At 34.2% G+C, this 12,213-nt stretch overlaps 1 protein-coding gene across 1 annotated transcript in view; it reads left to right on the forward strand.

Moving 5' to 3' along the window:
- ADGRB3 (adhesion G protein-coupled receptor B3) overlaps nucleotides 1–12,213 on the forward strand; it is a gene marked incomplete at both ends in the record, with an annotated part of 810,263 nt that overhangs the window by 312,241 nt on the left and 485,809 nt on the right. Inside the window, one exon of the mRNA XM_080699695.1 lies at nucleotides 5,477–5,641. Coding sequence (XP_080555821.1) covers nucleotides 5,477–5,641 — 165 coding nt within the window. The remainder of the gene's footprint in view (nucleotides 1–5,476; nucleotides 5,642–12,213) is intronic.

The following is a 12,213-nucleotide window of genomic DNA, read 5'->3' on the forward strand; positions in this document are numbered from 1 at the left end:
AAGAAGTCTGAAGCAAAATATGTCAGGAAATCACATGGTTAAATTTTTTCTAATCATTTGGTGGATGAGCTGCTGCAGTTGACACTGGACTGAACGCACAGTCTTTTAGGAGGCCTCCAAATATAAAAAGAGGAGCTGGTGCCTTGAATCCACTAAGTTGTGCTTACAATTTCCTGGTGAACTCCATTTTTAGAGGTGGCTGATGCTACATTTGTTAAAGCAAGTGTGAAGAGTGAATGGTCTGGACGAAGGGCAGAAAGAATCCCAATTTCCTAACCAAATTGGCAAGTGTATTCCATTGAAAAACAGTCTGGAGAAGTTGTCCTTTAATGAGTATACAACTTCATATTTTCAAGAGGGAAAGTTCTGAAGATCTATTTCACAGCCATATAAATATGCCTAACACTTCTGAAGTGTACGCTAAAAGTGATTTTGATGGTACATTTTATGTTACCTGGTTTTTATCACAGTAATAAAGAGCCTGGAGGAAATAAGATGGTGAGCAGAAGTTGTAGGAAGAATGATGCAATGAGGTGGGAATGATGCAATACTTTATATAAAGTATTGAGATGTAACAAAGCTGCAGACGATGGTAGAATTAAAGTTAAACAGGGCAGAAAGCTGAAGGCTATGTAGAAACGACAGAGTTAGCAAGAGCAATCATCTTCTGTAAAAACAACAATAAAGAGGCCAGTGGGAATTAGTCTAGACAATAAGGAACATAAAGTGAAAAATAAAAGATTCAGAAGGGGAAAAGTGCTCAAGGAACTCATGGAAGACCAAGAAAAAAAGATGATTAAAAACAGGGTCATTGATCAGAAGGATTCTAGGCACATTCAATCAAGAGAAGGAAAACAAAGAGAAGGAGGATTTTAGAAATGAACTCTTCAGACCACAAGGGCCACAGCTGGCACATTGTTGTTTGAACAGGAGTAATGTAAGCTGTCTTGAAGAAAGAATACTTCAACCTGGAGCCTGCTTACAGTGTTTCCATGATTGGGGTTCCAGAACAAGTTCTCTATTCTTATAAAAGAGAAAAGTGTCAATAGAGAATTAAGCTGCACTATATTATATGTAATATCAATTTGTCTCATCAATATTTGTCAGGATCCCAATGGAAGTCTGAGTAGGTTCCCTAATGCTTTCCACAGTTCTCCACTCAGAGCTAACTTTCCTCTCACTAGTTTTGCGCTTTCATAAGGCTGACATATGGAAGTCTCCATCCTTCTGCCAGAGGCTGCCCATTAAAGTATTCACTGGGCACCCAGAGCATCTGTAGCAGGACCACAGTGCTTCTCCCATGCACAGCTGCCAAGCCTTTTACCTTTGTGTCTGATACCGAAAAAACTGAGTGATAGTCTAGGATTATAGGTTTTATTGGATTGTTTTAAAACTTCTGTCCTTATACCTACAGAAGAAATACATATAATTACTAGTTCTCTTTGCTTTTATTTAAAGTGTGTATCTCTCTAAATATGGTTGAATAATACTGTTAAAACAAGTGTAAATTTTTCAATCATTGTTGTTTGTTGAATTAAAAGAATAAATTTTGTTGATTTATTTTAAATTATCCAGATTTGAAGAATAATTTAGAAACTTTAATTTTTAAATGTAGGATAAGAATTCTGCTTTAGGAAATTATATGGTTATAATTTTATTTATATGGTTATTGTATATGTCATGAAACATTTGTTGAATATTTTGGTTAGTTATTTACCATGCTTTTAAATATATACATTCTTTTTAAACTAATCTATCTTGAAGAGAGCATATTTTAGACTAGTTTAAAATTTAAATAGCATTTTAAAAATCTTTCTAAAATAATGAATTTAAAAAATAGCCCAGAAATCAGTAACTGACTTGTCAGAATGTGAAAAGTCAAATGCAATTGGCATTTAATTAATAAACATGGCACAGAAATAGGAAAATTGGATATTAAAGTCACCATCCTTGAAATATGTGGAATGATAGAATTAAAGTTAACATTTATTTGCACTACAAAAGAGGAAACAATAGTGTTATAAATTACCTTTTACTTATATTATTCAAAGTTCAAAGGAAGAATTTGTAAAAATTAGTTTGCATAATACTGTTGCAGCTTATATGAATCCTGAGATATCCAGCCTTTTTTAAAAAGTTTTTGCTTCGAACTTATTCTTTCTCCAACAACTTTTTTTTTTTATTCATAGCAGAAAGGTATGGGACAAACAGGAAGTAAATTGAGAGAAATAGGGAGCTGCATTCAATAATGTATTTACTACCCTGGTTAAATTACAGTTTTATGGTTTACTCCAGGGTTTTTCAACCTCTGTCAATTGGCTATTGCCATTTTTGTCCCTGATCAATCTTGGGTGCAGGGGACCCTGGGTCTCTACCCACTAGATGCCAGTAGCACCTCATCTTCCTCCAAGTTGTGACAACCAAAAGTGTCTCCAGACATTGTCACTGTTGGTGGAGAATCATGGTTAACCATGACTCTATGCTTCTTAACCCTATAGAGGAAGCTTAGGTAGGCTAAAGAGTAGCTTTGGATTTTCTCTACAATGTCACATACATTTTTTATAAAGAAAAAACTTTTTAATTAAAGGAGATATTTTGTATAGCAGAGTCGAAACCACATGTTTGTGTGTGTTCATTTCAAAATATGGTGATAATATTTTTGTGTATTGTATATGGTTTTTAATTTCATCTCTGTTCAACACAAAAAATATATGATATACCTTGTGCCAAAGAGAATTAAGAAAAACTATTAAAGTGAATGCATTTGATCTAAACTGAATGGCTTTATTAGGCTCATTTTACAAATCAACTAGATTACTTACAGATTTTTACATTTACTGCAGAATAAAATAAACTATATAACAATTCTTATTAAAATAAAAGCATCTAATATATAACATAAATCTTGTAAATTGTGTCTATAAACAGCTATATTTTACTAATTCAATAGTACAGAAGTAGCAAATTGTTAAGATTCTTTGCCAGTTGAAAAAATTAGCCTTTTTAATATATGAATGAGTAACAAAACTCAGAATATTAAAAAGTATTAAATAATATAAATTTTCTAAATAGTCTAGTTCTATGAATTAACTGAGCTGTCAAAATTAATCAACAGTATTGGAGACGCATGAAGAAAAATTTGCCACTTTAGCAGATTTTTTCTGAGATTGCACGATGCATATAAAGCAGTATAATTTAGTAGAAAAGAAAATTAATATAACAAGCAATATGAATACCATACAGTAGTAACAATGAATCTTTATATCAAAAATAGAATATGAAAGGTTGCTTTTCCTTTCTTCCTTTTTTCCTCCCTCTCTTCCTTCCTTTCTTTTTTTTATGGTACTCGGGATTGAACCCGTGGCCTCATGCATGCTAGGCATGAAAAGTGCTCTACCACTTAGCTATACCCCCAGCTGGAAGACTGTTTTAAAATGAAGAAATCTTGTTAATTGGAAAGAAATGTGAAAACATATAAAAATAAATTTTATGCAACAAAATATATTTATATATATATTACTTTAAAGCATATTTCCATAACTGATCAAATATATATGTATACATATATATAAATATGCACATATTTTAACACTATAGATTGTTTATATATGTTTATACATATATAAAACTGAATAAAGACTTATTTATTCTGATATTAATGAATACAAATTGGTTCTCTTTTATCTAAATTTTCATGAGAAAACTGAAACAAATCTTAATTTTTCTCACTTTCTTGTTCTTTTCCTTTATATAACTTTTTAAAATTTCCCAGAACATCTTACAAAATGAAGAGATTTTTCTTTTAGTTGTTTTCTCCAATATTTGAATATACTCCAACTACTAGTTGAGGTAACTCAATAACATAAATAAAAGAGAATGGGTACCCCACTGCTGAGGTATCATTGTGGGTTTCTTTTCAAATTTATTTATTTGTGCTTTAAATTAACACAAAATTGTATGTATTTATAATACACTACATAATGTTTTTAAGTGTTTGTATGTTGTGGAATGATTACATCTATTTGTACTCAATATAATGTTATTCTTAAAAACTCGTAAGGGTGGATGTTAAGTAGTCTTGCCACAAACATGATTGTGTGCAGTAAAAAAAATTGCTAATTAGCTAAATTGAAGTGTATGTATGGTATTTCCAAAGTAACAGCTTGTTCAGCATTTCCAAGAAGAAAACTCCAGATAAACTGTATTTACTCGCATAATTCCTCTGCCACTTTATATGGACTTGTGCTTTTTCCTACTCATGTTGAGAAGAAAATGAGCATTTCTGTAATCATTTTCTACTATAAGTTTCTATCCCCCTAACTCATCCAAGTCAGTGTTATATGAAACATCCAAACTTTTGAAGTTCATATAGTATAGCAAGGCCAGAGGTCCAAGCATCAAGACAGAAGCTTTTCAACCCAAATCGACATTTTTTAAAGGCTTCATTTCTGTATTATTGAAGAAATGCTATTCCTTACTGGGCCAAATATTAAGAGTTGGAATGAATGAGACCAATGAGCTGAGCATTTAGAAAATGAATCTGAACTTTGAAGCCTGATGATCTTTTTTAAAAGACAGCAATGTGTATCCAGTGATTATAATAAAAGAACACAAATCATGTTATCATTTCTGGTCAAGTTTGAATTCACTGTAGTGGAATATTTGAAGTATTGTTTCATTCATAGTTAGGTAGTCATAATATTAGTATATAACTTGGTTTTGTGAGAAAACTATATTAATTAAGGGAGTTTGAAAAATTTATACTGATTAAAAGGATTTTTGGCTTCCACCATGAAGAAGAGCATCTTATGGTTCTAGGGCCATATTCACCACTTAATTTTGAAATGGGGGAAAACAGAAGGCCTTATGCAAGTAGACACAGTGTTTAAAATGTCCCTATTATTCAAAAATATGGTTACTTTAAGCCTAAAACTTTAAATGAAATAATATATTTTATAAAACATGATGTTAAAAAGCTTCTTAAACTATGTGACAGTTATTTTTAGGATTTTTTTTTCATTTTCTGATACAATGATAATCTTTAATCCTGACCCTTTTAAATACTATAAGAATTAGATTGATCCATAATGATTTAAATGCAAATTTAACTCCAGAAGATCATTTCTGTTATGAAAAAGTTAGTTTTCTATATTCTACCTTAATTGATCTTGACTTTAAAATAACTCACAAGTGTTATTACTAAGAAGAGAGGTACATCATCATGTTTAAAAAAAATGAAGATTTTTAAGTTTCATGACATTAGTAACTCTTCAAATTCCAGGGAAAAAAGCACATAGAGCTTTCTATTATTTTAATAACTTTTAAATTACATTTAAAATTAAGTCTATTATTATTGCAACTGAATTTTAAAATATTTTCATAATTTATTTGAGTAGGTTTATTTTTTAATTGTACAGAAAAATCTTTGACTTTACATATCTGCCTTTGTTGTTAAAGCTTCTTTGCTTTATTACAGTACATGGAGTTTGGGAGGAATGGTCCCCATGGAGTTTATGTTCATTTACATGTGGTCGAGGCCAAAGAACAAGAACAAGGTCGTGCACACCTCCGCAGTATGGAGGGAGGCCCTGTGAAGGACCTGAAACACATCATAAGCCTTGTAATATAGCTCTGTGTCCAGGTGAGCACATTTGCATTTGGTGAACTTTGCATTTATGTGCTGTGTGTGTGTGTGTGTGTGTGTGTGTGTGTGTGTGTGTGTGTGACTCCTAGTGGACGCCAGATGTAAAAAGGATAAGAGCTTTCATTTACTCACATTGCAAAATGTGTTTTCTGGTTATTTCTCACCTAAAAATGGGTGCTTTTCTAGATTCCACATGTAATGATATATATTTTCTTCAGTTAGTACAAATCAATGTTCACTTTATTGGATTTCTATAAATGTGTATATTGATATTTTCCAATGACATTTTATTTCCCTTCTGGGGAATAATTTCTAAGGCTCTAAAGATTGATTGTTCCCTTCCTTCTGTAACTAGATGGATTTGACTTTGTAATGATTCTGTCCATTATTCCCCCACACTTGGTCAATTGGGAATGGAAATGTGCTAATGAGAATGTGTGAGAATGACATATATGTGCTATGTATAAGACTTTCCCAGGTCTACTACTGGCTGCATAAAGTGATTAAATCATAAATTCCATTTAATTATATGATTATGAGACTGTATAGTCTATCTCGAAGGCATATTTATGTTAAGTTTTTTGTTAAATGCTTTAATTTTCCTTTATTTTTTATTTTCCAGGGACTGAAAACTAAAATAGAAAAATTTAGGGATATTAAAGGTATTCTATTTCTGAGTTATACCCCCAGCTCTACTTTATTTTTATTTTGAAACAGGGTCTCAATAATCTGCTGAGAACCTTGCTAAATTGCTGAGGCTGGATTTAAATCTGCAACCCTCCTGTCTCAGCTTCCCAAGTACTGGGAGTTTACCACTTCACCGGGATTTTCATCTACTTCTGATCATTTCATTCATTATGCCAGAGAAAGTTTCTCATCATGGTGTCATAATGTTCTGCTCCCAAGAAGAGATAGATGTGGATAATGAATGGGAAAATTCAACAAGAATGGCAAAGACTATTAATACTCATCTACTCCTGGAATATTATCTCACTAGTCTCTTTGGCCATATATTCTGCATGCAAACATAATACCTGGAATATCAGTAATTTTGTGCTCTAAACATATTATTTAATTCATATTCAATTCCACTTATACTCTAGACTCTCCAAATTAATATTCTGTCATGAGACAGTGCTTTAAAGTTCTGAAAAATTTTAAATATCTAAAACATCTGAAGAGTGAAAAACTATTCAATGTATAGGTAAGCAACAGTCATCTAACAAATTAAATGTTCCCTTTATTTCAGAGGATTACTAAATTTCTGTTCATAATGACCTATAGTTAAACACAAAGGAATTTTATTGAGTGTAACTTTATGAATTCTATGAATTATAAATATTATTCATTTAAGCAGTCAAAAATTGTGCTTACTTATCTGTAAATCACTCCCCAAATATTTGTTTATGATATCAATCATATTATGTCCTTCTCTCTATATACAACCTCACAGATAAGCACATGGACATATATTTATATCTTATATTTTTCCCAAGGGTTTGAAAAGGCTGATGCAAAGTCTTAAATTTTTATTTTTTCTTTAGTGCTGAGGTGCAACATTTATGGAGAATTAAATATAGTTCACTCTTATTTCTTATGGTTTGTAAAAAATAGATAATATAAAGAACTAAAAAGTAATAGCTAACTACGGATTTGTTAATACCTTGTTTTTTATTACTTTCTTTTAACCATAGTTGATCCCCATAAGTGCAAACAGAAAAAGGCATTGATCAGTAAAAATGTTCTGAACCATGTTTCACATAGTCAACTTCCCCTCAACTTTTCTAGGAATAAAATACTTGAATATCAGGAGATAGGGATTCTATAGTATTAGAATTTGGATATGAATAATCTTTCTAAGTTGATATAATTCTGGCTCTATTATTCAAGTAGTTACTAGATATGTTTTCAAGTGGGCTGGTTTTTAATGGTATTTTACTAGCCTTGGAATCACTGTAAGGCAACTAAAATCAGATAGTTTTCTTTCATGTAGATCATATTTCTTAAAACATTATTTATAAATATGGCCTAGTTTATATTCTCTTTTATGTGAGAATTATGGGTCCATTTTGAGTTTTTAAATTCATCATCCTGTTATTTTTATTCTGAAATTAATTGCACAATAAAAGATGATAAATGAAATACAATTATACCACATTGTATTTCTAATTTACTCCCTATCTGAAAAGAACTCTAGTAGCTTCTATTTAAAAAAATATTTTATGTGTTATGGAAATGTTTTTAATTATTGCTTATAAAATATGTAAGTTATATATTTTATATATTTTTTTGGTCATTATAATCTCTCATCAGAATGTAGTCTCAGCGTTTGGGAGGCTGAGACAAGGATCACAGTTCGTGGGCAGCCTCAGCTACTACTTAGTGAGGCCCTTTGCAACTCAGTGAGAGCCTGTTTCAAAATAAAGAATAAAAAAACAGGGCTGGGGTATAGATCTGAGGTAGAATGCCCCTGGGTTCCATACCCAGTGCTGCAAAAAAAAGAGAAAAAACAGGAATGTAGTTCACAGTGATAGTGACAGGCATGAACATAGCACTTGGCAGACTTTCCCCTGGCTCCCTCTCTACTGCCCCTACCCTGCATATGATGTTGAGACAGACATTGGTTTTCTCATATATGTATATAATGTCAATGGAAAGTGTTTCCTTCATTCTCTATCCCCTAAACCATCTCTCTCTCTCTCTCTCTCTCTCTCTCTCTCTCTCTCTCTCTCTCTTTCTCTCTCTCTCTCTCTCAGTTCCTTCTTAATTATCTAAAGTCCCTCTTGAACCAGGTGTGGTGGCACACGCTTGTAATCCCAGCATTTGGGAGGCTGAGAAAGGAGGATCGCTACTTAGTGAGGCTCTTAGCAACTTAGTGAGACCCTGTTTCCAAATAAAATATAAAATACGTCTGGGAGTATAGCCCGGAGGTAGAAAGCCCCTGGGTTCCACCCCCAGTACCACCAAAAAAAAAAAGGAAAAAAATTTTTAAAAAGGGCTGGGAGTTTAGCTCGGAGGTAGAATGCCTCTGAATTCTGTCTATGGTACCGAAGTGATGAGGCCTATATAGCTGGCACTTGAGGCTCCCTCACAATAGCTCCCTGCAAGATCACAGCAATAAATGGCTGAGTCACAGCTGGACATTGTACTGGTATTGGGAAGAGAGTTTAAAAAGTATTAATGTATCAGTCCTGGGAAAGATGTCCAACCTTGAAACATATCTTCTTTACTAAGAAAGCCAGGGTTAGCCAACATGTCCTTGCATTCCTAAGAACAATTTAACACAGTTTGGGGACCTGTGTTTGAAGATAGAGATGCCTCCCTCTCAGGCCATAAATCTGGGCCTGTGTTTGGAGACAGAGATGTCTCCCCCTTTCAGGCCATAAACCCAGCTGGAGAGATAACAGAAGCAGAGCCGGGGCTGGTGATAAGGTGTAACATGATCTCCAAAAATCAAAGGGACCTGCTGGACTTAGACAGGATAAAAATTCAGTAAACTGGAGTTCGTTGGCATTTTCGTTCGAATTGCCCCCCTGTGCCTGCTCCGGCACAGGGCTGTAACTATCTCTATATTTCTATCTTTTTAATAAACTTCTTTAAATCTGCAGCAGCTGTCCAAGCGATGAATACTTATTCTTAGCTTAGGACAAGAATCCACGGTTTTTTGTTTGTCTCTGTGTGTCTGTGGGGGGGGGATTATTTCACCTCACACACCTTTCCCCCCCCAACCTATCACCTGCAACAGACATGACACTGTGCTTTCTCATTTGGGGGCCTCTATGATCTTTTCCATTTTCATAAGAAGAAAAACTCCAGAAGGTTTTTTTTTTTTTTTTGGTTGCCTCTGTGAGTTATGGAAGCTGATGTTTACTTGTTTAGACATTATTATTATTTTTTTTTTTTTTGGTGGTACTGGGGTTCCTGGAAACCCTTCTAACTCTGGGCTACACTCCCAGACCTAGTTTTTAGATTTTTATTTGGAAACAGGGTCTCTTAAGCCAGCGTGACTGGCTTCGAACCTACGGGATCCTCCTGTCTCCACCTCCCAAGCGCAGGGATTACAAGTGTGCACCACCATGACTGGCTAGACATTAAAATATATGGGATACTTCCATGACCTTTCCCTTCAAGCCTAAAAATCTGTAATAATATTTGACTTTTGAAAAATACTTTCATTAATGCATTCTAGATCTGAGACTTTGAAATTACTAAAGAAAGGCATAGGCACTGCAACATGTAGGCACTGGTAGAAACTTCTTCGATAAGATCACCCATATTAGACACATTAGACTAAGATGGCGACTTAGAGTGAGATTTGCAACTCAACCACCAGGAAAGCTGCTTCGCAACAAGAGTAGAAAGGAGTGAAAAACTCAACAACAAAAAACATCTTATTTGTTAAAACTATGATAGGAAGTGGATTAAGAATGAAGAAGTGGGGTAAGATGTGCACCTGATCTGGCCCAGCTCCTATGAAATGCAAGCAAGAAGAAGACATAAGAAGCTACCACGCCCAGCTTCTAAACTAGAAATATTGAAGAACAGGGTATGGTGGCACATACTTATCATCCCAGTATTTGAGACACTGAGACAGGAGAGTTTCACGTTCATTAGTGAGGCCATCTGCAACTTAGTAAAACCCTGTTTCAAAGTAAAGAACAAAAGAGGGCTGGGTGTTTAGCTCAGAGGTAGAATGCCCCTGGGTTCCATCCCCAGTCCCAAAAGAAAAAAAGAAATATTAGCTTAAGAATTTTATTTTACTATTTCTTCATTTTTTATTTATAAAATGGAGCCAATATTCACTATCCATCCATATCATAGGATTGACCTATGACTAAAATTAGGTGGAAACACCTTGAAAAGTATAAAATTCAATATAAAAATAATAATTGTCAATAATCATATGAGGACTTTAGTATTAAGAAATTTTGGAAAAAAGATGCACAATAAACTCAAGATATTACAATATGGAATCCCAGCCAGGGGTGGTGGTGCACGCTTGCAACCCTGCATTTGAGAGGCGGAGACAGGAGGATCGCATAGGTTTGAAGCCAGCCTCGCTGGCTTAAGAGACCCTGTTTCCAAATAAAAATATAATATAGGTATGGGAGTGCAGCCCTGAGGGGCTTCCAGGAACCCCAGTACCACACATACACACACGCAAATATATATATATATATATATATATATATATATATATATATATATATATATATATACACACACACACACACACACACACACACATATATGGAATCCTTACAGAAATAATCCTCTCTTCAGAGATTCCTCTTACACATTTATATTTAGAGGGAGTGCTTACCTTCAGGCTTGTGTCAGTTCATGGAGCTGAACAGTGTCATACTGGCAATCCTATATTTGAGAAATGCCTGGACCTCCCCTAGAGGGATCCTGTCAGGTTGTAGTTTTCTGGGCACATTTGCATACTCAGGAGCACACATGAACCCAAATATCTCCATTATCTAGAGCAAGAGGTTTCAGTCTCCTGCTGACCTAAACATTTGATCCTCAGTTTGTGGGAGGATGCCTGCCAGTGGTCCCTCTGCAGGGAGTCCTTCTGGTAAAGACAGTGAGTCAGAGATGCTAAATAGTTGCCTGCCCTTGGTTCAGAGGTCACCAACTGTCTCTACATGAGGAAGTTATCATTTGAAACTCGAATATGCCTCATTAACCTGTTCTTTAACTAATTTGGATGTTATTTTCCTTTCTAGTCCTCTATTCCCGCTGCTTTTGGAGTTTTAGTTGCTTTATGTCATTTTAGATTTTTAGCTTCATTTTAATGCTCTTTCAGTTCTTAGCTAATGAGATGTTTTTTAAGGTTGTGGTTCTTCTTATTGAACAGAGGTGTGTGTTATAACTAACAACATACTTAGCCCTCCTTACACTAACTCTTGGAGAATTATTTTTATATATTTTTAATTTACTCATTGTAATCATACAATTCTTTATTAACTATTAACCTTGGCTTGTTTAATAAATTATTTAATTTTTTCTCATTTGAACTTTGTTTTGAATTCTTTACCAACTTTTTAAATTTATTTATTTTTTCTGTGGTACTGGGGTTCCTGGAAGCCCTTCTACCTCTGGGCTGCACTCCCACAGGCTACACTCCCAGACCTATTTCATACTTTTTTATGTGGAAACAGGGTCTCTTAAGCCAGCGTGGCTGGCATCGAACCTGCGCGATCCTCCTATCTCAGCCTACCAAGCGCGGGGATTACAAGCGTGCGCCACCACGCCCGCCTTCTTTACCAACTTTTAAAAATCATTTTTAAGTAAACTATGACTACTTGCTTGTATATTCAATTCTACTTTTAATAAATGATAGCTTCACTTTGATTTTTCCTTCTGAATAATTGACTTCAATTAGCATGTGGGAACAAATTTTTACTCTTAAACATATGTCCAAAATAAGAGGTTTGACTTTTTTACAATTCAGCTTTGTATTCTGAAAGACCCTTTTCAGATCCCTGGGTATCTCCTAATTCAGTTCTAAACCCTCTAACTTTGCTTTCAAAGTCAAGGGCCAGGAATATTCTTCTTACATC

The sequence above is a fragment of the Muscardinus avellanarius genome (assembly GCF_963383645.1).
Source record: "Muscardinus avellanarius genome assembly, chromosome: 8".
Classification (NCBI taxonomy): domain Eukaryota; kingdom Metazoa; phylum Chordata; class Mammalia; order Rodentia; family Gliridae; genus Muscardinus; species Muscardinus avellanarius.